This window comes from Lepidochelys kempii, chromosome 3 (genome assembly GCF_965140285.1).
Source record: "Lepidochelys kempii isolate rLepKem1 chromosome 3, rLepKem1.hap1, whole genome shotgun sequence".
Lineage (NCBI taxonomy): Eukaryota > Metazoa > Chordata > Testudines > Cheloniidae > Lepidochelys > Lepidochelys kempii.
Genome location: NC_136382.1, coordinates 141,237,641 through 141,265,239, shown reverse-complemented (window position 1 = coordinate 141,265,239; position 27,599 = coordinate 141,237,641). Strand labels below are relative to the sequence as shown.

Sequence of the window (27,599 nt, the reverse complement as noted above, 5' to 3'; positions counted from 1 at the left end):
GTAGCAATAGAGGGAAATTAAACTAGTAGTAATAGTTTCCTTATTTAACTGTAACTCGTAACTGAAAAATATTCTGTGTGTTTAAAAGGTTTTTTTACTTTCCTGTTTGTTGTATTCCAAAAATACTCCTGTTCCTTTTGCAGATACAGACTAACACGGCTGCTATTCTGAAACCTGTCATTTAACTACTGTGAGTTTCTTAGCACTGCCATTAACAGTTTGGCACATGATTATCTTGTCATTGTTAATGAGTAAAATTAGTAGTTAAATTATTTTTAATTAAGATATTTAATTAGTCACACTAGATTATTTTTATATAATGTAAAATTCCAAAAATATTTTTATAAACATAAAAAAACAGGTAAGATTTAATTAAAAATGACAGAGCCCATCAAGTAATGGGTTGTGATCTTGGCAAGAGTGAGTTTGCCTTGTTCTTATGGCTGAGTGATGTAACAAGAAAAGAGATCCTAATTTTTTTCCAGTATTTAAAATAACCATATTAGGCACCACCATCTGACTTTTAAACAATACAGTATATTTAAAAATATGGGTTTCAGAGTAGCAGCCGTGTTAGTCTGTATTCACAAAAAGAAAAGGAGTACTTGTGGCACCTTTAAGACTAACACATTTATTTGAGCATAAGCTTTCGTGAGCTTATGATGAAGTGAGCTGTAGCTCACAAAAGCTTATGCTCAAATAAATTTGTTAGTCTCTAAGGTGCCACAAGTACTCCTTTTCTTTTTAAATATATGGGTAGATCATTCTTGGTTTCTAGCTCTTTGCACTGTGAGATGAGTACCAGTGACCATTTGAATCTAATTGTACAGGTTGCCTAAGAAAAGTAGATGACCGTGATAAAGGAGCAAATAACAGAATTTTTAGTGCCAAGACAAAGAAAATAATTCCCAATAATAATTAGCTGAAGGTTTGTTTTTTTTAAATAAACTCAGTACATCTTCAGCTCTCAATATACCTTCACTTGTATATCAGAACTTGCAAGTCTAATATGCTTTATGCATAATCTCTTTTATTATAAAATAGAATTAACATGAAAGTTTAACCTGGAATGTAATTAAGAGATGCCAGAAGGCTGGTGATAACTTTACATTGGAAAAATCAAATAAATGTATTATTAATGAATGAAAACTTCAAGTAGTATGATAAAATAAAAAATTTGCAACAATGAGAACTGTGCAACTCAAGTCATATATGGAACAGAGGCACAGAACTGGCTTGTAGTTTTAACTAGATGAAAATTTCCACTTTTTTTTCAAGAGCCAGCATATATTTTTGTCCACCAAAAGTCCAGCAATAAGCAGGTAGGATAAGCAAAGTATACTATATTTCCAGTTTGTCCCACAGGAGTATTTGATTCTACTAAACATTGGTCTGCTTCATTAATGAAGGATGATGTACAATGCATATAAAACTATTGTAGAGTTTGTGACCGGGTCGGGCCAGATGGCTACAGGAGAGTGATAGAAGGCAGATATATTAGCCCCAGGTTGAGTAGGTCCCTTTTCCCTGGGTAAGGTAACAGTGAAGGTTCCAGAACAATCAGGAACTTTCTGGAAACAATTAAGACAGGCTGATTAGAACACCTGCAGCCAATCAAGAAGCTGCTAGAATCAAGGCAGGCTAATCAGGGCACCTGAGTTTAAAAAGGACCTCACTTCAGTTTGCGGCGCGTGTGTGAGGAGCTGAGAGTGAGAAGGCGTACTGCTGGAGAACTGAGGAGTACAAGCATTATCCGACATCGGGAGGAAGGTCCGGTTGTGAGGATAAAGAAGGTGTTAGGAGAAGGCCATGGGGAAGTAGCCCAGGGAGTTGTAGCTGTCGCACAGCTTTTCCAGGAGGCACTCTAGACAGCTGCTTTCCACAGGGCCCTGGGTTGGAACCCGGAGTAGAGGGCAGGCCCGGGTTCCCCCCAAACCTCCCAACTCCTGATCAGGCACAGGAGGAGTCGACCTGGACTGTGGGTTCACATAAACGGCCAAACTGAGGGCTGCCGTGAATCTCTGAGGTGAGCAAATCCACCAATAAGCGCAAGACCCACCAAGGTAGAGGAGGAACTTTGTCACAAGTTCCATACTAACAGGTGGTAGTGGAAAGATGAAAATTAGTTAAAGGATGTCCAAGTGAGACCAGCTATTCCAATGGAATACTCTCCTGTGTACTTCAATTTGAAGGGATGGGAAGCAGTTGGCTTGACAGTAGTAATTGACGGAAAAAAAGTGGTTGTTAAACAATCTCCAGATAAGAGCAGTCAGACTAGTTTTTCTGCATTTTCACCACAAGCTCAAAAATGCCTAAATAGAGATGCAGTTGGACATGGTGACTATTCTTTCACATATAAACTCTGAAACTTCCGTAGGTTTCAGTAGGCTGCAGCATTCTCTCCTTGGCTTCTCTGGCACTCTTCCTTGGTACAGACTCTTTGTTATTCCTTCATGCAAATACAGCAGCTAATACAAATGGTCCCAGGCGTCCAGGACCAATGTGCACCCCACCCTCCCTGTCTCCCCAGTGACTTAAGCACATTCTTTCCCAGAGGTCCAGTCTTGTGGGCTTTCTAGATATACAAGTTACCTCTTAAGAACATAAGAATGGCCATACTGGGTCAGACCAAAGGTCCATCCAGCCCAATATCCTGTCTACCAACAGTGGCCAATGCCAGGTGCCCCAGAGGGAGTGAACCTAACAGGTAATGATCAAGTGATCTCTCTTCTGCCATCCATCTCCACTCTCTGACAAACAGAGGCTAGGGACACCATTCCTTACCCATCCTGGCTAATAGCCATTAATGGACTTAACTTCCACGAATTTATCCAGTTCTCTTTTATACCCTGTTATAGTCCTCTTCAAGGACATGTGAAGGTTAAAAGCAAACAGACACACAGACTTTGTAATAGTTTCCAAAACCAGTATATCTCTTTACTTTAGGTATCACTGAAGACATACGGATCCAGACAAAAAAATAAAAAAACCTTACACACATCTCCTTGCTTCAGTTTCCTCATAAATCTGGAGCTTTCTCTGGGCTTACATCAGACTCCTTTGAGCAGTATAGGATCCCTCTTCCTGCACATGACTTCTCTTCAGAATCATGGAATCTCTCTCTCTCCCTCCCCCACCCCTCACCCCCTTTTGCTGTGCCCACAGTAATAAAATACTTCCCCCACTATGAAATCCTTCCTTACTGTTGCCAAAGCTGTGTGTCTGTCTGTGATTCTCCCTGACTCACACAGTCTCTGCGCTTTTAAAGGCTACAACAACTTGTTTATTTGTCCTCCTGTTTGGGGATTTTCCACTCTTCAAACCCCAACGCCTGCAGAGAAGTTGGGGAAAACTTTTTTCCTAGGATGCAATTGCTCTTTTGTCTTCCCTAGGTAAGAACTAATTCAGGAGCTGATAGTCCAGTAATTGGCTTATTCATGGATAGATGGTCGACACTGCCCCCTCCATTTTCCTAGCACAGGGAGGATGAGGCAGTACCCAGTAAAAGATAGTCAAAAGACATACGGATAGAGACAATTCATAAAATCAAACTGGAATTCATAAGTTGTACATAGACAGATTCCCCAAATTGCCATGTTCTGGTCGCACCGTTGACAACAGATAAATGTAACCATCCTGCCTGTCACTCTCATAGCCAAAACACTTGTAGGGGACTTACGCAGATCCCCAGTGTGTCTGGGAGAGTGGGAAATCAACACTGAATTCTTTGAATGAATTTGTCATCATTGGAGGAAGCTGCAAATAGATAATGATGGCTACGAAGCCCAACAGAAAGTAGACAGTTATTTCAACTGGTGCAGGGATATGAGTTCCAGCACCTCAGAAGCCCTAGCAGTTGAAAAGAACTCCAAATGGGGCCTACTTTTTTTGACCCTGGACCAAGATAAACAGAAAATCTCTTGGGATCATGATGATGATGTGTTCTTCCTGAAAGCATTTTATCCATGTAAGATACTAGGATTTGGCGGATACTTTCTCACTTTTGGGATGGTGGAGATTGGAACTTATGTCTTCTCCATGGCTGAGGTACTGAAATTCCTTCAAAATTACTTTAACGTGCAAATGAACACCAGCACCATAAAGTGGATTCGTGAACAGTATCAGCCTTGAGAAGACACAGCAACAGTTTACCTCTTGGAGTTGCTGCCGCTGTGCTAGATTTAATACCTAGGTTGTCAGCATACAGACCACGACATACCTCCTTCGGTTTCTAAATCTGATATCAAGTTTGCTCGCTGCTTCTGGTTGTGAACTAGAAGAAAATCCCTTAGATTATTATGATTCATTCTGGTTCTCAGGTCATAGAATCATAGAATATTAGGGTTGGAAGAGACCTCAGGAGGTCATCTAGTTCAGTCCCCTGCTCAAAGCAGGACCAATCTCAACTAAGTCATCCCAGTCAGGGCTTTGTTAAGCCGGGCCTTAAAAACCTCTCAGGATGGAGATTCCACTACTTCCCTAGGTAACCCATTCTAGTGCTTCACCACCCTCCTAGTGAAATAGTGTTTCCTAATATCCAACCTAGACCTTCCCCACTGAAACTTGAGACCATTGCTCCCTGTTCTGTCAGATTAGCTCCATCGTCTTTGGAACCCACCTTCAGGTAGTTGAAGACTGCTGTCAAATCCCCCCTCACTCTTCTCTTCTGGAGACTAAATAAACCCAGTTCCCTCAGCCTCTCCTCATGAATCATGTGCCCCAGCCCCCTAATCATTTTCGTTGTCCTTCACTGGAATCTCTCCAATTTGTCCACATCCTTTCTGTAGTGGGGGTCCCAAAACTGGACTCAGTACTAGATGCAGTACTCCAGATGTGGCCTCACTAGTTCCGAATAGAGGGGAATAATCACCCATATCCAGCTTCTCATTCACTGTAATCCCCAGGTCTTTTTCTTTAGAACTGCCGCTTAGCCAGTCAGTTCCCAGCCTGTAGCAGTGCATGGGATTCTTCCGTCCTAAGTGCATGACTCTGCACTTGTTGAACCTCATTAGGTTTATTTTAGTCCAATTGTCCAATGTGTCTAGGTCACTCTGGACCCTATCCCTATCCTCCAGCGTATCTACCTCTCCTCCCCCCACCCCAGGCCAACTTGCTGAGGGTGCAATCCATCCCTTCATCCAGATCATTAATGAAAATGTTGAACAAAACTGGCCCCAGGATCAGGGTGGATTTGATTGAAATCAAATTGATTTAAATCATGATTTAAATCACTAGTCAGGAAGATTTGATTTAATCATGATTTTCTACATAAGAATGTATTCTTGTTGGTTGTTACAACCTAAATACATATTCTTCACAACTCAGAGATAGATGTAGGTTTCATTTTTAGAAGGTACACACTATACATTTTTCAACAGTGATTTATTTTGAAAACTTTTCAGATTAGTTTTACAGCTATATCAGCAAATGAATTTCATTTAACAAAGGTAATTGAAGCAGATATTTATGAAGTCTCTGGGAGGTGAACTATCTCCAATTCAACAGGTTAATCATTAATATTTGGAGGATTTTCTTGCCATGCTGTGTTAGGAGGAGAACATCACCAGACAGACATTTAAATTGTTTTACTTAACTAAAACAACAAAGTTAAGTATTCGGGATTTTTTTTCTTCAACAGCAAACATATAGTATTTTAACAAAAAAGCGTATGTCCCTTGCTTCTCACATTTATCTCCAGACTTCTTCTCATTGTCCAGATCTATTGCACCCCAACAATCTTCTATTCATTGAACTTTTTGAAACTTTGTACATTTAGAGAGAGGTAAAGGATTGACTCTATGTACACAAATTTGCAGAGGGACAATAGAGTTGAGGTCTGTTATTTCTCACCTCTATATATTTATTTATTTATTAAAAACATTTTTGCTGTTAACAAGCATTTTTTCTCTGGAGACACAAATCCACATTTTGAGAACTGCAAAACTAAGCATCTCTGATGGTATCCTCTAGACTGAGCACTTGAGTCCCATTGGGTAGATAGAAAGATTAACCTAACTAATCTATACAGAAGCCCCTGGAACCCCATAAGATTGGGTCCCTAATCCATGAACTGTTGAAACTCATTTACAAAACTTTTCTTAAACAGTACATGAATATATTGTTTCATACTATAGAATTAGAATTTATAATCACTATTCCACAATGAGATATCTTTGAGCTGTAATGTATCTTAATTAAAACTATCTTTAGTTACGTTTTTCCTCAAAAAGCATTTTATCAAAAACATCCAATTTAAATTAAAAAAAAATCTGATTTTTTAATTAATTAATTTTAAAAAAATCATTGATTTTTATCCACTCTGCCTAGGATAGACCCCTCGAGCATTCTGCTTGATACCGGCTGCCAACTAGACATTGAGCCGTTGATCGCTACCCATTGAGCCTGGTGATATAGCCAGCTTTCTATCCACTTTATAGTCCATTCATCCAATCCATACTTTTTTAACTTGCTGGCAAGAATACTGTGGGGGACTGTATCAAAAGCTTTGCTAAAGTCAAGATACATCACGTCCACTGCTTTCCCCATATCTGCAGAGCCAGTTATGTCATCATGGAAGGCAATCAGGTTGCTCAAGCATGACTTGTCCTTGGTGAATCCATGTTGACTGTTCCTGATCATCTTCCTCTCCTCCAAGTGCTTCAAAATGGATTTCTTGAGGACCTGCTCCATGATTTTTCAAGGGACTGAGGTGGGGCTTACCGGTCTGTAGTTCCCCAGATTCTCCTTCTTCCCTTTTTAAAAGATGGGCACTATATTTGCTTTTTTCCAGTCGTCCAGGAGCTCCCTCAATTGTCACGAGTTTTCAAAGATAATGGCCAATGGCTCTGCAATCACATCAGCCAACTCCTTCAGCACCCTCAGATGCATTATATCTGGCCCGATGGACTTTTGCATGTCCAGCTTTTCTAAATAGTCCTTACCCTATTCTTTCACCACTGAGGTCTGCTTATCTCCTCCCCATAGTGTGCTGCCCAGTGCAACAGTCTGGGAGCTGACCTTGTCTATGAAGACTGAGGCAAAACAAACCATTTGAGTAATTCAACTTTTTCCACATCATCTGTCACTAGGTGGCCTCCCCCATTCAGTAAGGGTCCAACACTTTTCCTGACCACTACCTTGTTGCTAACATACCTGTAGAAACCCTTCTTGTTACTCTTCACATCCCTTGCTAGCTGCAACTCCAGTTGTGCTTTGGCTCTCCTGATTACGCCCCTGCATGCTCAAGCAATATTTTTATACTCCTCCATAGTCATCTGTTCAAGTTTCTACTTCTTGAAAGCTTTCTTTTTTGTGTTTAAGCTCAGTGAAGATTTCCCTGTTAAGCCATGCTGGTCACCTGCCACATTTGCTATTCTTTCTGCACATCAGGATGGTTTGTTCCTGCGCCCTCAGTAGGGCTTCATTAAAATACAGCCAGATCTCCTGGACCCCTTTCCCATCAGCAGAGTTAGAAAAGCAGGAGAGAGGTGCAAGCCCTGTTCTTCGAAGATCTGCGTTTGATTTTTTTTCTTCTTCTTCACTAAAATAATCATTTTTGCGAAGGTTCCATATTTTGTGGCAGAGATAACATGTTTTTGACTGAGTTAAGATTATAGAATTGTTTTTTTTTTAATTCCAGTTCTGGAAACTTCAAGAAACTAGGGGCTACTTTCTGTAACTTTAGGAGAGCAATACCAGTCACTTAAAGGAGTTCGGGATTTCAGGGCCTTGGAATGCCATTTTAGCCTGCATGGTGGCCCTTGAAGTGGGAAAAAATGAAGCTGCACTGCTTCTAAATTCATTCTTTCCAAATGGATAAAAGTTCTAGTCAGGGAATCTTGTTTCACTTCAGGGAGAGAAGACCCAGGTGCTTTGAAAGTACGCTCCATTGGAAATAATAGCAAATAGTGTTATGAGCTGAAAAGATGATCATTTTTGGAGACCAGTTAAGGCAGCCACCTGGATCATGCATCGCTTACTGTTTATGTTCTCATAACACTACAGATTAATGTTTAGGAGTGCTGCAGACACCTCTGAGGTGCTGATACCTTCTTGCTGTACAGCACTGCACTGCTTTAGAAGGCCTCTAGCATCTGGACTGGCATAAGAAGGAAAAAGAGTGTAATTTTCCCCAAGTTTATCCCCAGATATAAGTTACGGAAGCCTAACTGCCCACACAATTGGTGGAATGCAGAGACTTTAAATTGCCTTTAAGTCCCCTTGCAAATCTGTGCCTGAGGACATTTTAGTTGGACCCAGAGGACTTAGACCATTATTGTGAAGATTTCTTGGTATCTTTTAAATATCAACAACTCATTGGCTAATAAATATTTGGCTTTCCTGGTATTCTGCTCCAGAAAATTCACACAGTAGCGTTTGGATGATTTACAAAGAACTTTCATAGGTTAGACACATAGTGAAAATATTATTCAGTAATTGGTATTTTTCCTTAAAGTTAAAAGGTTAATTTAAGAATGCAACTAGTATGTAGAAATTCATTCCCCACCACCCATCTTGTAGCACTGTGCTAATGTGCGGGTGTTTTTGTCACCAGTTTTTAGTGCTCTGAGGAAATTATCGTTTGGAGGTTATTAAAAGCAATCAGAAAATATGGATGTTTTATTAAGATTCTGTAAGCATTGTTGTTCATGCTTTTACTAGACTGTAAGTATAATCTAGATTTCCCCACATCCTATATAAATATATATATTCATTATAGAAGAAGACCTTTAGTTTTCATTTAATTTAGACTAGTGTTGCTTTTTTTTTAAAAAAAGGAAGTTGCACCCATGCATCTTAGAAGCATTCTGACACTCGATGAAATGGAAAGAATACATGGCTACTTTTAATAATTGTCTTTTTAATACCTTTAATAAATATTTTAATTAAAACGGACATTTCCGAACTTTGAGCAGACCAGGGCCTGTTCAGATGTGGCATCTTTTGTGACACCACCGGTACAGAATTACTCAAGGATTCTAAAATCAGTTTTGTAAGTCAGTTCCATTTTTGTGTTTTATTAATCAGCAAACTTTGCTGTTTTCATATTTAAACAAAACCTTTTCTATTAAAACAATAGTGTTTTGTTCACTAATTATTAAAGTAAACTAATAAATTTACGGTTTTATGTTGTAACTTACCCTGGGGTGTCACAAATAGTACTCTTCAGTAAGTTATATTAAGGATCACCAGCTAAAATCTCAGAAGTGCCAATTTTAGAATTAGAATTAATGGGGAAAATGTTTCTTACGGTGTGAAATTTCAGAATATTGAATAATATGGCTGCAGATTTTTAAGGTAGTCGGATAAAGACAATTTTAGAACTTTACATCAGGAGTGTACTAGACCACCCAGTAATTACCAACTTTTAGTTAGAAATTCGGAAAAAAATCTTGGGTTTTCTGTTAGTGGAGAGAAAGCACAAGATACACATAGGTTAGTTTTATATGGAGTATGTGCAAATCAGAAAAACAGGGACAAATATTTCTCTTAGGTTTTTGCACTAGGCCATGTAAATTAAATTAAATTTTCTGTGATGCAGGTCATGTAACTTGAAAGGCCTATCAATGACAGAAATTCTGCAGATAGGGTTGTATAAATCTATTTTAAATTTTTTCAAGTTATGACTGTAAACTGGCTAATGTTTGCACACTAGTTACAAAAATGGAGGAGGATGGACACACTTAATGAATTCTAAATTGCTGGGTCTGACTGGTCAAAATTACTGGTAAGAAAACTTTATTATCTCAGCTAAGTAAATATTTATTGACATTAACACTTCTGTTCTTAAAAAAACAACTGATTACAAAAGATAACACTAAATGATATTCTTAGTTTTTAAAATTTGTGATTCTCATTCTGACTTGATCATTTAGCAATCAAATACAAATATTTTAGGACCGACAAAGTATTTAAACTAAAAAACTGAAGTGTTTTTAAGGACATTTGAGCTATATCTAATTAAGATCTTTTTCTGTAAGCTGAAGAAAGTATATTATTAACTACGTTAACTTTCCTGGTGTTCTTTATAGCATTGTATTTAGTGTTCCAATGCTAAGTCAACATGAAGAAAAATCAGTTTTTTGGCTTCCTGATGTTTTGAACAGCAAAATTAGTTGACATGATTGACTCATGATTTGTGCTTCATAGGTAGATGTTAAAGTATTTTACTTCAAATGATTTTGAAGATATTGAAGAGGTTTTCAAGTACAGGGTTTATCATACAGCTGACCATAAGCACTTGGTAAAGTATACAAGCCTTTAAAGTTTCTTTGGGGTTTCATCTATTTGTATATCTACGGGAGGTATAATTCCCAGCTTCGGTAGACATACATATGCTAGCTGTGCTTGAGCTGTCATGCTAAAAATTGCAGTGTGGCCATGGCAGCACAGGTGGCGGCTTGAGCGAGCCATGCAAGTATGTACCCATGGGGTTAGGTGGGACTGTATTAGGATGCCTAGCTACTGCCCATGTTGCCACAGCCAGACTTGCTATTTTTACTTGCTAATTGGAGGAGAGCTAGCATGTGTGCCTTTCTGAGCTGGGAATGACACCTTCCAGATGCTGTATATACTCTTAATCTGTACATGCATATAAAAATTGAATATTATTAGAAGAGAGTTCATTTTCCTGTATCAGATATAAAATTGTAGTAAAGGGTGTTAAGGTTTGTCACTTATATGCTACAATATACTAGTAATATCCTGTGCTTGGTCATTAGCAACAATGATGCAGAACCATGTTGGCATCTTTTCTTTGAGGTATAGCTGAACTTAAAAACTCTCATTAAAATGACTATTTTTTGTTGTTTCAAAACAATGGTAATTTGTAGCTGAACTTACAAATGCAAGAGATGCCATACTAGATAAGACCAGTGGTCCACCTAGTCTGCTATCCTGTCTGTTAAAATGGCCAGTTTCCCAAGGTGCAGGAGGTGCTGGGAGGGAAGGGGATGAGTGGGGACAGTGGCGCTTGAGGGGAGTGGGCAGAAAGAGACGGGGAAGAGGAGGGGCAGGTGTGGAGCGGGAAGAGGTGGGGTGGTGGTGGGGCCTTGGGGGAAGAGGTGAAGTGGTGGCGGGGTCTGGGGCTGACTGGGGGGCTTGGGGGTCCATGGCAACATTTTAAATTAAAATTGGGTCCTTGGGTTACTGAAGTTTGAGAACCGCTGTTTTATTGGATCAACTTCTGTCAGTGAGATAGACAAGCTTTTAAGCTACACAGAGCTCTTCAGGTCTGGAAAAGGTACTCGGTGTCACAGGTAAATACAAGATCAAACAGATAGTGTAATGTAAGAATTAGCATGTGTTCTAAAGGGACTATTCAAGGTGAAGTGGCCCGTTAACACGCTGTAGATATAGGACAAAAAGGAGGGGCTAGTCGGTTACTGATTGTTGTTATAAGCCATAAATCCAGTGTCTTTATTAAGATGATGATTTTTAGTGTCCTAAGCTGTGACAGTTAGGTCCAGACATTCAAAAGGAGAATACCCACACACATTTGAGGCTAGGTTTTCAAAAGAGTTCAGGTCGCATTTAGGTACCTAAATAAGGGTTCAGATTATCAGAAGATTTTGGTATGGTGGCTCCTGATCTTTTTTTGGAAAATTTGACCATCAGTATTACACTGTGGGGTGCTTGTAATTGAGCACTTTTGAAAATCTGGTCCCAGTTATGGGTGCTGAGCACTTGGATACTTAGCTCTTGAGCTCTTTTGAAAATCTAAACCTTTTAGGTTGATTTATATCCTGATGCATAAGGATTTATAATCCATATTCAAAAAAAATCCTATCTAATATAACTGTAGATGTTCTCATAATCCATATAAATGTCTTATCTTTTATTGACCCCAACAAGCTTTTGGTGTAAATGATATTTTGTGGCAGTGACTTCCAGAGAATAAATATGGTCTGTCTAAAATGTGGTTTCTTTTTGTGTTTTTAAAAACTTCTTGTCTTTCATTTTCAGTAAAAAGAAAAGGAGTACTTGTGGCACCTTAGAGACTAACCAATGTATTTGAGCATAAGTCCCTCTTGCTCTTATCCTCTCCTTTTTGGTCTCACCTGTTATCCTTTATCTTCTCTATACTGTTTGTTATTTTGTACGTCATTATAATATTCCTTCTTCTTCATCTCATCCGTAATTTAAATAGTCCTGATCCATTCATTCTTTCTTCATTTGGAAGTCTCTTGATTCCTTTGTCTGGTCTCTGAATCCCCTCTACTACTTTTACATCTTTTTGAGAAAGTTTGACCAGAACTAACGTAGTATTCCAAATGAAGGCATAGATGTATCTGTATACAATAGCATTGTAATGTTTCAGTATTACTTTACATCCTGTTCTTTATGTACCCTAATATTTTGTTTCCATTTCCTCAAAGGCACACACTGAGCAGAAGATTTCATTGAGCAGTCCAGAATAGTTATAGTTAATTTCAGACTCAGGACTGTTTGAGTTCTGCAAATTATTCCTTTTGATGTGAATTACTTTGCATTTCTCCACCTTAGATTTCATCTGCTGTCTTTCTGCCCATTTTATAAACTTGTTATGATCCTCTGAAATCCTCATATTCTAGACAAACATAAATAATTTTTCCACCTCATATTTTTTGGGTCATGAATTTATTTATTAATCAAAACTGTTCCTAATATAGAATCTTGTGGCACCCCATATTGAAAATTGACTATATAATCCTATTCTGTTTCCTTTCTTTCAGCTAGTTTCTAATCCATCCAATTCCACGGCACTTTACCTCTTTTTTTCCTCCCCCTCCTTCCCAGAACTACCAAGTTTCCTTAGTAACTCTTTCTGAAAGTTTTTAGTAAGTTCAAATAAATAGTCAGCTAATTGTTCTTTTATTCATTATTTTGTTGAGGTACTCAAAGAATTCCAATAGTTAAGATAGGCATGTTATTTAGAAGCAGTACTGGTTTGTCTTTTTCTCATGTAGATTGATCTAATATGCTTTCTAATTCTGTTTTTAATTATGGCTTTGAACAGTTTTCCTGGTAGTGAAGTAAGAATTACTGGCCTGCAATTCCCTGAATCACCCTTAGCCCCTTTTTAAAATCATAAGTATGAAATTTGCCACCCTCTAATCGGACAGTAGAACGTGATTTTAATAAAAGATTGCATATTTTTGTTCAACCACTTCATTCTTAAATGTCTTTAGAAATATTGTCTACATACTGTCCGTGTTTGCTCTTTCTCACTTTGTTCCAGTATTTGATCTTTAGACACCACGATCACTGACAATACCTTGTCTTTGTTACCTGAAAAGTGATCGTTCACAGAAGGTTTCTCCTCACTATCTTCTGTAATGAAGGCTGGTGCAAAGAAATCGTTTAGTTTCTCTACAATACCCTAATTCTGAGTTGCAGCCTTTCTGTTCTTGTGTCTAGCAGATGGACTGATTCTCTCATGTTGTTCGCCTTAATTTATTTTTGTTAATATGTGTTTGGTTATTTGCTCCTCAAAAATCTGTTTTAGCCTTTCAAATGTCTACCTTACATTTTGCGTGCCTTGGTTTATGTTCCTTTCCAGGTTTGGATTTCCATTTTCTGAAAGATACTGTTTGACTTGAATAATTTCTGAACCTTGCCATTCAACCAGAGTTTGTTATTTTAAAATAATTCTGATATCCCTTCTTCCTTTTTCGTTTAGCTGTGTGCATTTCTTTTGTGACTTTGTTATGGAACAGTATTCTTTAATATCATCCAGGTAGAAAATAAGGGTTTTAATTTCCCCACTTTTTCTTAGGATCTCTTTAATTGGTTTCTTTCTTTTTTTAAATTGCCCTTTCTTAAGCTTAATGTCACCATGGAAGTTTTTGGTACAGTTCCTCCCCGAGGATGGTTAAACTTAATTATTTTGTGGTTATTTTTATCTAGTGGCTGAATTATACTTGTTTCTTGAACCAGCTTTTTTGTGTAGCATAGAGTTATAATGAGACTAGCCTGACCTCATGTGTTCTAGAACCAGCTGTTTCAAGAAGCAATATATGAAAGTGTCAAGAAATTACTTCTCTAAACTTTGTCATATTTTGATATTTGACTATCTTGAGTTGAAGATAAAACCTTGAAGTGGACACTACTTCATTTTTTTTGTGGGAGAGGAGGGAGGGGAGGCAGTTGTTTTGCAGTGTATTAGATTGGTATGCTAGGCCAGTATATTAAGCCCAGGCAGTTTTGTTGCTAATTACACACAACTTCTCTGGAGTATCAGATATTCAGATCCATTTTATGAATATGGTAGAGAGAATAACAACTGTAAAACAAAGCACTGTGCATGTAAGTGACTGTTAGCGTGTATTTCAGAAGGGATAAATGCTCACCATATGGTACAATTACTGTGTCCAAGTTTTCAAATTAGCTTCTCTCATCCTCCTTATTACTGTCTTTAAAAAGAGAGGGGGGGAAAAACCCAACATGATTTATCTACTCTGCAGCAGAACTCTTGACGCAAAACAGCAGCCCAGTTCTGTCCAGTTTTTTTTCCTTAGCATAATAGAGGCTGTCGGACTTTTTTATACTAATTACTGTGTGAGCCTCAGATGAACCCCCTTCAATTCACAGGGCTTTGTTAAGGGAGGAGCTGTCAATGTGTCTGCCCGTTTGCAGCTGTGCTGTGGCTTTAGCTTGCTTAACATTATGCTGCTTTTTAGACTTGACAGAAGGGATTTTTTTTATTAAGGCAAAGCAGCCTTGTAGCGAAATGGTTTAAGCAGCTGCATTGTGGGGAAGCACAAAGAAGTTATTATTGTGTCTGTTTAGGGGGGGTAGGCTGGAGGGGGGAGATATTCGGCTGCTGTTGATGCCGATTGTTGACTTGCCATCTGCCAGATAGGGAGAAGAAAAAAATGACAGCTCCAGCAGGGTGTTCAAGAGGTTGTTTGGAGAGACGCATAAACATGTGCAGATGTCGAACTGAATAATGGCAAGAACTTGAGACGGTTTATGATGCTGCTGTTGTGTGTGCATATACAGAATGAGTGTATTTGGAGGTTTGGTTGGGGGGAGGGTACATACTAATTGTCATTGTTCCCCCACCTCCTCCTTTAGTTTTGTTAATTAGTTCGGGAGTTTAATATTTCCCCTTCCTTCATTGTTGTTTTCTAAAAGGAACCTTTCTGAGAGAGAAATTAAGTTTTCTTTGCTATTTTTAAGCTTTTGGTAAATTTAGTACTTATGGAAATAGAGTAATAAAATTATTTTGATCCCAAGAAATGTGTAGACAGGCACTAGGTAAGCTCTCTTATGTAGCTTTTTTCAAGTATCTCAAGAGTGATATGTTGCACACCCTTGCTATCGCAACTTGGGCCTTTCCTGGGCAGAAAATGCCAGTTAAAAATTGTTTAAAATTATATAAAACTAGACAAATAAGCACTAAGGGCTAGTGTTAGATTAGCAGACTAATTTTCTCTTGCAACTTGATCACATTTTGAATGCTTCTCCAGTGGTGAAAGGCTGGTCCACTCCTGAAGAGCGTCAGCTAACTTTCTTTCATATTTTCCTGTGTATTGACAGTTGCATATAAACCAGATTTTAAACCACAGACTTCAATCATACTTTCTCCCCTCCCCCCTAATATCCCCTTTTGGGGGGATTGTTTTGTTTGTTATGAATTTCCAGGTTCACTTGAAAGAAGTAAAAATGAAAATTTTTGACAAGAAAAGGGGTACAGACATATGGAGAAGGACTAAAGCTGTCCCAAAAGGGTTAAGTGTAAATTTAATTTTTTCCTATTTGTCAGGTGATCTCTTACTTTAGATTATGGAAGTGGAAAGTTAAATCCACAGACTTTCCCCTCTTAAATATTAAGAATACGTTTAGAGAGACAAGGTGGGTGGGGTAATAACTTTTATTGGACCTTATTCTTTTGTTAAGAGAGACAAACTTTTGAGCTGACACAGAATAATTTTTCAGGTCTGTGTAAGCTTCAAAGCTTGTCTCTTTAAGCAGCAGAAGTAAGTCCAATAAAAGTCAGACTTGACACACCTTTTCACTCTCATATATTTGGACCAACACAGCTACAACTACACTGCATAGAAGAGTTAAGTTTACTGTTCTGGTAGTTGGGTTATTTTGATGGGATAAAGATATTGCCTTAAGAATGGTAAATGGAAATAGTAGTTTGAAGTGCTCCATGGCTGTTTCCGTGTACTTCTCTTCTAACTTTTTTACATCAGGATATAACAAAGATTTTTGGTTAGTCACTGAATCACTTGAATATTATGTGAACAAGCTTAGCAGAAATCTTATTCTGTGTCTTTATAGGAAAAAAGAAAGATGTCAGTCTTAAATCTGGAAAAGACATTTTCTTCAAGATTACTGAACTAAGAAAACAAACTGATGAGAGCATTTAATGTCTTCTTTTTTAGTCCTTGGAATCAGCATTTCAGTCGTCTTGGCATAATTTGGAATTATTATTTCAGTTGGAGTTTAATTGAGAATTCAGGTGTGACTGCCTCCCACCAAGTAGTGCTTTCTACATCTGTGTCCTGGCAGAGGTCAGTAGTTTTGCAAATGGTGAGTCACCTTCTTTTTGTTAGCTGGGTTGGCATTTCTTCTTCATGGATTTATTCCATGTTCTTCTGTGTTCTACAGTGCAAGAAAGATCATATTTCAGAGTAGCAGCCGTGTTATTAGTATGTATCCGCAAAAAGAAAAGGAGTACTTGTTGCACCTTAGAGACTAACACATTTATTTGAGCATAAGCTTTCGCGAGCTACAGCTCACTTCATCGGATGCATGTGGTGGAAAATACAGTAGGAAGATTTTATATTTTAGAAGGATCATGGTTGTTCAAACTGGTCTTCCATTGGTTGGTGAAGTCATATTTGAGGGCAGAATTTTGCACTAAAACTTTGTAGTATGCAAGTATACAATTATGGAATTTGTGAGAACAGACATAGGAAGTGGAGAGTACACTAGGCTTATTACTGAAATGGAATATAAATTTGCTCATCTCAAGAGAAACAAGAAATATAATCAGGGTGGTTTAGATATTACAGTTATAGACAATAAAGACCAGGTTGCTCTAGGCAGCAATACATTATTTTTTATCCATCAAGAATTTCCAATAATAAAAACAGTTATCTTGAAATATATATTTCAAGATATATTTCCTCGAGACTGTCAGCAGGTGAGTTGATTCAAAGACCTGCTTTTTCATCTGAAATGAGTTGAAAGATGTGTACCTACACTCCCATATTGATGATTAGTCACAAATTGTGCTGGATAAGATTATGAACTTGCTTTTAAAAATTCAGGCTACAATTATGAAGAGTTACAGACATCCTGGCCAGATTCAGAACTGACCTTTTCTATGTCCAATTTGAGCTATCAGGAAGAAAATCTTGCCACTTTAAACATTTACTGTTATAGGATCAGGACCCAAATTTGTACTTGAACCTGTAAACACGTTTGCAAGTGAGCAATTTCACACATTTGAATAGTCCCATTGAATTTGATTGGGTTACATGTCTTCTGAAGTGTTCAAGAGTGAAAGGGAAATAAGAGTAATGTTTAAATTGGCAAGATGATTTTGTGCATGCTCATGTTGAGGAGATGCATTATGTAACCTGTGTGTGCAAATCCTTGTCTTGCAATGGCACATTAGTAGTTTTGTGAGAGTACGTTAGGTGCACATTTAAGCAAATGCATTTTTAAAAACTGAGTCCAGACCTGCTAAGTTAGAGACTGATATTACAGTTGTATAGGGCAATCTCTCGCTTTTCTTGTTGAATATTTATTCTTAATATTTTCCCATATTTTTATATTTAAAAAAAATTGAGAGTTTAATGCAACAGGAAGGAAAGATTTGAACGATGACTAGAATCCATAATAGTACTAAATTTACAGGTGATAGGACAGAGATTCAGTCCAGTAATTTAAAATGGGGAAGACATATGTTTAGAATTAGCAAAAAGATCAGCAAGGGAATTCATTGGATGTGGTACTTAGCTAAAGGGGTTTTGCCTTTTTGTTACAAGCCTTCTGAGAACAAGAATTACTATTAAGTAATTTTCTTTTTAAAAAAGTCAGCTAAAATACTAGGACACAAAGGTGTATAAGGCCATAAGAATTGCCACATTGGATGAGACTCAGAGTTAGGCTTGGAAGTATTACATTTTTATTGGTCAATGTTTCTCTCAGCACACAAACAGATGAAAAAATATTTCCATGGATAATAATTGGAAATTACACGTAGGCAAAATAAAGAAATTGCTTACTAGGGTTTAACTTAAGGATATTTACTTTGTATATTTTGACATGATGTTGACTGTTTTAATGGTTATAAAGCTTTAACTTTTTGAATCTCAACATTCACTGTCATATATAATTATTGGTTTGTGGTGTTGTAGTTGTGTTGGTCCCAGGGTATCAGAAAGAGAAGGTAGGTGAGGTAATATCTTTTATTGGTCTAACTTCTGTTGGTGGAAAGTACAAACTTTTGAGCTACACAGCATTCTTCATGTCTGGGGACACTCTGCTTCCTTCCCCACTCTGCTTCTTCATTACTGTCTACTGTTACCTTGGTTGCTTCTCTTCAGGGTGTTCTCCTCCTGTAGAATGGCAACATGGGGCTTTGTGCATACCTTTATAGACATTAGGCCTTAGTACAATCCTCTTCAGCAGGTGCATCTTGAGGCACAGTGGTCCTGCAGTCTGTGGTGCAGCATGGTTCCTAGGGTTGTCAGCTGTCCAGTTTTCGACCGGAAAGTTGGGTGGAAAAGGGGACCTGGCAATGTCCGGTCACTGCGGCCTGTGGGTAAGGAGGGAGAGGAGTGGCAACCTGTTGCCCAGCCCTGAAGAGGCAGTTCCTGAGGCAGTATGCACGCACTGGCTTGGGTGGCCCCTTTGAGGAGCACAGTTTGCGATCAAAGACAGTGTGTGGGGGCCCATGGCGAGTGGGGTAAGGAGCTCCCAGCAGGCATGGAATGTTCCCCAGGAGGGAATGAACACGAGCTGCCCTGGCAGCCAGCGCTTCCTCTGGCCGCCCTCTCAGGCAGCTCCGAGGTGGGAAGGGCTCGAGCGGGTGGGGAAGGGGTCTGCTGGGCAGGCAGTGCAAGGGGAGGCACTGTGCAGGATGGCCACATCCTATCTCACCAGCAGGGCTGCTGGCTGCTCCCATGCAGCCACAGCATTCTTCTGACCTGCGCTCCCAGGCAGCATGCTGGAGTTAGGGTTTGTATGTCCCTTGGCTGCTCATGCTGGTGTTGCTCAGGGTTTAGAAAGGTGCTGGTGGGACCAGAATCTGCTTGTTAGGCCTCCGCTTAAAGCAAAGAGGCCAAATTCAGACCTGTAATAAGAAGAGGGCCTGAGACTGTTAACACATAGGGATGGATACTCTGTTAATGCCAGGCCTGAATTTATTTCTCTGTGATTCTTATGTTGCAGTTCAAGTGTGGACGGATGTACATTAAAGCAGCAGAGGGCTTGGCAGACTTCGTAATGAGGAGTCAGGGAAGCTCTGAGCAATGGGAAATAGGGGAGAGGAGTGAGCAGAGGGTGGGGACTTGGGGGCAGGGGCGGGGACTTGGAGGAAGAGGAGAGGTGGGGGCGGGGCGGGTGTCTGATTTTCAGAAATTAGGAGGTTGGCAACCCTAGTGGCTCCTTGCACTGTCTTCCTCAGTGAGTAGTGCTTGTGAGACACCCACATAGAATGCACATAGAAAGCATTGCTCAGAGAAAGAAAGATTACTTTACAAAAACTGGAGTTCTTCAAAATGTGTCGTCCCTGTTTGTATACCACCACCCACCCTCCTTCCCCTCAGCTTCAGATCCTTTCCTAAAGTGACTTGTTTTAGAGAAGGAACTGGAGAGGCGGTTTGTCTGTGTTGCCCCTTATGCCCTCGATCCAAAGCAAGAGGAGATGCAGGAGCAGACCCATGCACACTGCTAATGAAAAATCTTCCGTTCCCAGGCATACAGAGTGCATGTTTACCCACAGTGCTATACATACAGGGACCATACATCTCAAAGAACTCCAATTACTGTAAGGTAAATAGCCTTTCTTTATTGTTTTGAAGACTGTTTGACTGGCATGGCAATCTACAAAAGAGCTTGGAAAATTTACTAGTTTTCTACCAGTTGGAGGATTAATCTTCTAGCTAAAATAGAGCAAGAGGCTCAAGAAACCCTGGCAAGGCAAAGGTTTAAAGTAATGACCATCGGGAGTAAGAAGCCATTTGGCTCCTATCTTACTCTGGCTGGCCATAGGGAGTGGAATGTCCTGGCGAAGGAGGGTCCTACTCCTGTTTACGCTCCCCTGTTCATTTCAAAGATGTCTGGCATCTTGCAGATCTTGTATAGTCTTCTACCAGATAAACTGGGTGGGGGGCATTCTAGCTAGAGGTACGTACAAAAGATGAGGGTATGGGAACCCCATTAGTGAGGTCCAGGAACAGTGCCCCTGGTAAGAAGCCCAGCTCTCCTACTCACTTCCAGCTACTGGGAAATGTGCTGCGACTTCAACTAGAGTGCTGTTACTGGATTTTCCTGGGTGACTCAGTCAACCTCTTAATTTTGATCTCTGTCCATGTCCTATTGGAAAGAAGATGATTTCTGCCTTTTCCTCCCTTTTCCGCTTCCTGGTTGTTGCAAGGGGGAGGAAGGTCTCTCACAAGGTTCTTGACAGTTTCTGCCCATAGGTTCTGAACAGCAGTAGTAAAACTGATCAGTCTTGTTAATTACACTGTGATAGCACTTTGTTAAGCTGGGAGGAACATTAGGTGAACTGGAATGGTCTGTAGCCTCAGAAAGACAACATTCCCTCAGTTTACATTCAGTTCTCATTTATCTTCACTCCCAGGCTAGAAACTTCTTAAGGAAGGCTTCAGTACTGCATAAATAGATGGCAATATATGCTCTTCACACTTAATAAGGAAAACTTCCCACTGGTGAATAGACAGTTGAATTTTTCAAGTCTTAATATAGATGTACTCAAAATGTCATTTAGTATTAGCAGTGGCTTCTTGGAAACATGCATTTTTATTTAAATATGGGCTGCCTTACTATATAAAAGAGAGAGGATAGGATCTAAACATTTATTGCCAAAATTTGGCTCTCCTTAAAGTAAATTTGTGTGTGTGCGTGCATCTATAATACTCCATTATATTAAAAAGCATACACTTGATGCTAAGGGAAGATATACTTTTCATTTCTTTTAATCTCAGTTTTTTTACAGTTGCTTTAGATTACGTTGCAATTTCCATATGTTATGAAATCACAACAGGTAAATATTTACTAAAACCATTGTAAATTTAATAACTGTCATCTTAGGTAAAAAGTCACTTCTGATGCTTCTTATGTTGTGTTAGGTAACACTGCCCTCAGAGGGCCATGGTAAGTAAATTCAATTTAAAAACAAAAAGCAGTATTTTTGATGTCTTGCTTGACCTGGCATCTCTCATGATCTTGCTTCATTTTAATAACTTGTATATGAATATGCTTTAGCCTTGGTTTCTTTTAAACAGTTTTTGTTTGCCCCATTTTCCTAGTCTTTGCTGTAAAAGTACATTGTTATTTTTGTCCCTCCATTTGTTTATCTGGACACGAGAGAGATAGTAGTCTATTTTAAAACAGAAAACATGTACATTTCTCCTTTAAAAATAAAAAAAATAGTACAACTCGCTTTGTCCCATTTCCCCACCCCTTCCCGGTACCCTGCCAAACAAATAAAAAATCCCAAACAATCCCTCACCCCACAATGTTCTTTCTTTTAAAACCATTTTGATAAATTGATAAGGAAATATCTGAGGCAGATTTTTGGTGTTCTCTGCTTACTGTTTTTTTTTTTTTTTTTTTTTAATTCTCACTTGTGTCTGTGTGGCAGCTGTTGCTCCTTTCTGGGAAGCAAGTTATTGAACTCAAAGGCTTCCTTCCGTTGCCTGTCAGCTCTGTGTCTTAAAAATGTTTTCCTGACATCTCCAGAAGCCCTTTTCATATTCAAAAGTATCAAACTCTGTTAAATAAAATAGGTTAAATTATCTGTTGCATAGATGACCAATTTGTCTTAATAATTACTGTGATTTGTCAGCAATAAATTAGTTGGGTATTTTTGAATTAGTAATTCTCAAAAGGAGGGCTGAATTCTCATTTTCTTAAGATTACAAATGGATGTTAATAGTAAAAAGAACCATAAAGTGTTCGGTGAAGTCTGTGTTTGAAGACATAGTTAGAGACCCGAGGTAAATTTAAAGACATAACTGACTTTAAGAGATTCATTTTATGTGCGCATGAGCAAACTGAAGACTCTTGTCTGGTTCCACAGAAATCTCCTCCCACCACAGCTCTTTAGCAAAGTATCAAAATTACAAGCATTACATCACTACAACAAACTCCTTATCAGAAAAAAAAAAATCTGAAGGCAAGTCATGTTGCTATCTGCTTGGAAATGGCCGTATAAAGAAATGGCAGTATAAACCCCCTTTCATTGGTGTTGCATGTAATGCATTGGCAATAACAACCAAAGAATGTCAGGTGAAGAGCAATTCAGAACTTCGTTCTCATGACCCTGTGGGTACGTGTATGTAGCAATTAAACACCTGTGGGCTGGCCTGGGTCAGCTCACAGGGCTTGGGCTGCGGGGCTGTAAAATTGCTGTGTAGACATTCGGGCTTAGGCTGCAGCCTGAACCTTTGGACCCCACAAGGGTGGAGGGTCCCACAGCTTGGGCTCCAGCCTAAGCCCAAATGTCTACACAGCTGTCTTCTATTCTAGTGTTGAGGTACTCGGTATTACCATATTCCTTGTATAGCTACCTCAACATTTTTTTTCTTTTCTTATTTTTTTGCTTTGTCAAAGATCCAGACTTTTATTTTCATGTGAATCAGAATTTCGGTTGCCATATCAATTCCCAATTTTGGGGAACGCCCTGGGAAATATTGCTAGAGGAGCAAAGAGGTTGAAGCTGACTCCTGGGTTACAGAATTTTCCTTGTATGTGAAAGTGCCATTATTCTGTAATAGCATTAAATACTTTGACCAGAGTTAAAAAGATGCATGAATAACTTGGTTTACTTCAGTGCAATGAGTAAAATTATACAGCTCTTCCAAGTCTAGTAAGCAGATTCTAGGAGAACATGTTTTTCAATTTAGAAGGGCGTAAATTTAAGCTAAATAATAATTTAGCTTAAATTAACCCAGCAGGAAGCTGGGTACAAACTAATAATTCTCTATAGGAAAACTACTGCTATTTTAACTACCTCAAAGACTGTACTTCATTAAATTGTCAGGCCATCTTTTCTGCTGGTTGGTCCATGTGGACTTTTCTTTTCTCACAAAATCCTTTACTTTAATCTTAACACTTGAATATACAAACTTTTAAATGTAAGGCTTTTGCAGTTCTTTTATGTTTAAGGTACTTGGTAAACATATGTTCTATTCTGAAAATATAGTCTTACTATGACTTCAAATTTAGTAGTAGCTGCTTCTTTAGAAATGTAATAGACTTTAAATGATGTTTACATATGCACATATTTTTATTGCTGAAAAACATAAAAATTTAAAGTTGAAATGTTGATAGGTCATTTGGAAGTCAGAGAGTTGTCCTCCGTTACAAATATCCTGAGATATGTAATGTATGAGTGTTTGTTTCTTATGGTGAGAAATTTTGGCTTCATGTGAACACTGATCACTTTTAAGAAACATAGACCAAAAGCTGTTTTTAATCTTAAAACAATTGGATTATGCAGAAGGGAGCATAATTATTTTTATAAGGGAGCATTTTATAAATTAAGCAGAGGAAAATGAGTGTATCTTGATAACTATTAAGCTATTTCAGCAATTAAGTGAAATGTTAACCAGTATGTTGTTTGTTTTATTCTTCAGATTTCTGAAGTGCAAGTGTGGGCATCCATCCATTTTTATGGGCATGGTATCTATACATTAAAAATTACAATATAAACAAAAAACTGCCCATAAGTATATTCACCTAAACCCACTCCATTTTCAATAGCCTTTATCCAGGCCAGTTTTGTTACAGCAATATTGATCATTTCAAGAGAAGGCATATTCTTCAATGTGTCTGTGTGCAAAAATTATATTAACTTCTTTTTGTGAGGGAAACAACATCCTGAAAAAGCAAATTTGGGTGTGATTCGTATATAAGAACCAGGCAAAGTTAATGTATTTTAAAGAAAGACATCCGTGGTGCAAGAGACCTGAGAAGTGGTGCTGTATTGTATATTCCTTTTGGAATGACATGTTCTGCATCTGGCTATCATTGTGGGCTACTACTATATTGGGGCTGAAACGTAAGGCAAAACCATGCTGTTTAGCACTAGTGTATGTAAGTAACATGGGAATTGATCTAAGTGTATTCATTAAACTCTTTAAAGACCCAGATATAGAAGTGTTGCAGGAGGTTTTGTTCATAGTAGACAACACATCATTACTGGTTGATTACTACTTATTTGTGAATTATTTGGATAAAGACATTGTCTTTATTCCTGAAATATCATTGAATAAATCATCTAGATAAAACATTTCTCTAGAATTCATCATAAAAAGTTTTGAAACCAGTCACTTTTCTGATTTCAAAGTTTTTGATTCAGACCATTTTGATTTACTGGAGAAGATTGGTTTCCCATATTTTAATCTAGTAATGCATGAAAATAGCTTGCATTAGTAATTTTTCAGAAGATAGAAGTTCATTCCACAACACCATCTGCTTGGCATATTAGTTTCACTATTTTCTTACCAATACTTTTGTGAAGGAGCATTTCAATAGTCAGTGAAGTTCTTGAAATTGCATTATGAACAAACTGATGTACGTACTTGTTGATTGTCTCCTTTAATATCACAACTGTATGTGTTAGATTTTGCTTACTTCTCTGGCTGTATCAAGTGCACATCTAATTGGTTAACAGAAAGATCTTGAAATTGATTTACATTCTTCGTGGAAAATTTTCGGCATGCATCAGTGGAAGAAGGTGGTAATATGATTTAGTGGTTGACGGCTTGTAGTTTACACTACTTCTAGTAAACAGTGCATCTGTCTAGTTAATTTTAAACTGCATTTGATTATCTTTTCCAAGCACGTGTTAAATTTAAAAGCAGTTTTTAACAGCTCTTTGACCTCAATAAGATTTTACACAGTATATGTATTTTCCTCTGTTCGTGTATGAAATTGGACAATTTTCTGAGCCTCTGTTTTATTCTTATTCTTAAATTGGATTTTGCATTGGGTCTTTGCATGGTAGATAAGTTCTGGGAAGCTAATTTGTAATCAACAATGCTCACAAGAGAGAAGGTCCATTTTTACCTCCTTGGCCCTGGATTTTACCATAATGTAATAAACAGTGCATGCTGTTTCTTTATTATTCATTTCACTTTGGGAACAGTATCTAGGATGTCAGTGTTTTTAAAATAATGTATGTGATCTAAGTGTAAGGTTTTGCTTTGCCCACAACTCTGTGTGTATTGTTGAATGAATCTCTGAGACATAAAGTGCAATTAATTATAAAAGTGTGACTTTTTTTCTTTTAAATGAAGAAAATTGTTCAAACAAATGCTGACACTGTTAATGTTGGGCACGGATACGGCGCTGTAACATCTCCTATCAAAGTCTTTCTTTTCTTTGATATTAATGTATATTTTTCTTATATAGGAGAATATATCAAAAATTGGCGGCCAAGATACTTCCTGTTGAAGACAGATGGTTCTTTCATAGGGTATAAGGAGAAGCCCCAAGATGTGGATCTACCATATCCCCTCAACAACTTTTCAGTGGCAAGTAAGTCTCTCTTCAGCATCTGTTATACCTACAGTATTTAAATCACTATAAACCTGTTTAATTCTTTGCACATAATTATATATATTACTAATATTAAATATATTTACTGTATTAAAATATTTTAGATCCCATGGTAGTGTGCTTATATAAAGAGGGAGGGACAGACATTATCACTCAATATAAAATGTTAACTCTTAGCATATTGATAAATACCTACTACATTACACTTTATATGTGTAATTTAAAAATTCACTGTCAAACCTAAGTTTGATGCTGTGAGTCAAGGTTGTTCTACTGTGGTTGAAGTCAAACTCTAAACAACACCTTGGAAATACCACTAAAGTTTTACCAAATATTAGGTTTTGAAGCTTTTCCAATGAAAGTTTCTTCATTATCTGTAACCGTAACTAACAACAACAAGTTAGACAGGCGACTGTAATAAGATGTACATTTGTGGGAAAAGGTTACCTATACGAAGACACTCCCACTCTTTTCCTTTCCCCAGTAACACCTATAAAATCACTTGAAAACTCGAAGTAATTAGAAAATTATCCGGACTGTCAAATGGCACAAAATCAAGCTAAAGGATTAGTCTCTTGGATAATCAGGTAATCAGCTCTCCACATGGGGTAATCAGTAGTTCCAAGCAATCAAACAATTTACATGTATTAGCAAGTCTGTGAAGTATGCATCCAGTGGATAAAATGGAGCCATATTGATTTCCAGGTTTTTATAGAACTTGTTTAAAAGGTAACCTTTCAGATTCAGTTCGTCCCCAGAAGGTGGGGACAGTAGAAAGGTGTTTCCAAATGAAGACATATGGCCTATGGTGTTTGCCACAAAAATGAAAGTACTTGAGGGACTAAACTGAATAAAGATATTGTGTGGACAAAGGCTGGGATTTTCAAAGGAGCCTCAGGGAGTTAGACACTCAAGTCCTGTTGCAAGTTAGCTTGAAAAATAATATGATAACTAAGCCTTGTCATTTGTAGATCTATAAGAATTAGAGTTTGGACAGAATTTTCAAAGGAGCATACAAGGAGTTAGGCACCCAAATCTTCTTAGGCTTTTTTGAAAATCTCATTCATATTCTACACCCTTTGTGAAGGAGTGTTCTGCCCTGTTAAGAGGAACTCTCTTTGGTTGAGGAACTCTCAACCAAAACAGCCTGGGTATATTTAAGGAGGCTGTCTGCTCAGCCGTAAGGCTTGGCCTGTTTGAACAGAAACAGGAAGCTGAACAGTAGAGAGGGGACTAAAAGCCATCCAGGTTGCAAGGGGTGATGAACTCTCTCCAGTTCCAGAAGAGTAGCCTGACCAGGCTCAGAGGCCTCGTTTTTGGACTTAATTAAGTTTGGGATCTCTGAACCAGGGTACTGAGTTTAGGGCCCTTGAACTATTTTTCCAAGTACTCCTTCTATGCTGGTTTATTGAAGGAGACGTATTTATTTTTATTTGTTTGTTTTGGCTCCTCATTGCATCAATCTGTGAATGTGAACTTACTGACACCCAAAGACAAGGCACAACTGTAGTACCGCACTTGGTCGCAACAGGGCATTTTGAGACTGGTATGATATGATGCAATACACAGCCTATGCGTTAACTCATACTAGTGCAAGGAATTTATATAGATTGCAATACATCATATAGTATCTGTAGTTCAGGTAGGGGAGCAGTGAAGGGAGATCCTGTGGCCAAGTTTCAGAAAGAATGGCTATGGGGACAGTAGAAGGGTTAGAGAGTAGCATTTAATTGTTACATTAAAGAGAGGGTTAAGAAGTTATATATTGCAGAAAAAATGCCTCTTGATATTTGATTTGAAAAGTGTGTAGGGAGGTTATGTGGGAGCAATCTGTAAAAGAA

At 38.3% G+C, this 27,599-nt stretch overlaps 1 protein-coding gene across 4 annotated transcripts in view; it reads left to right on the top strand.

The window, feature by feature from the left end:
* Positions 1-27,599, top strand: part of AKT3 (AKT serine/threonine kinase 3) — a 270,822-nt gene that overhangs the window by 101,188 nt on the left and 142,035 nt on the right. For all 4 annotated transcript variants that reach the window (XM_073338271.2, XM_073338263.2, XM_078852231.1 and 1 more), the window contains exon 3: positions 25,612-25,737. In XM_073338271.2, coding sequence (XP_073194372.1) covers positions 25,612-25,737 — 126 coding nt within the window. The remainder of the gene's footprint in view (positions 1-25,611; positions 25,738-27,599) is intronic.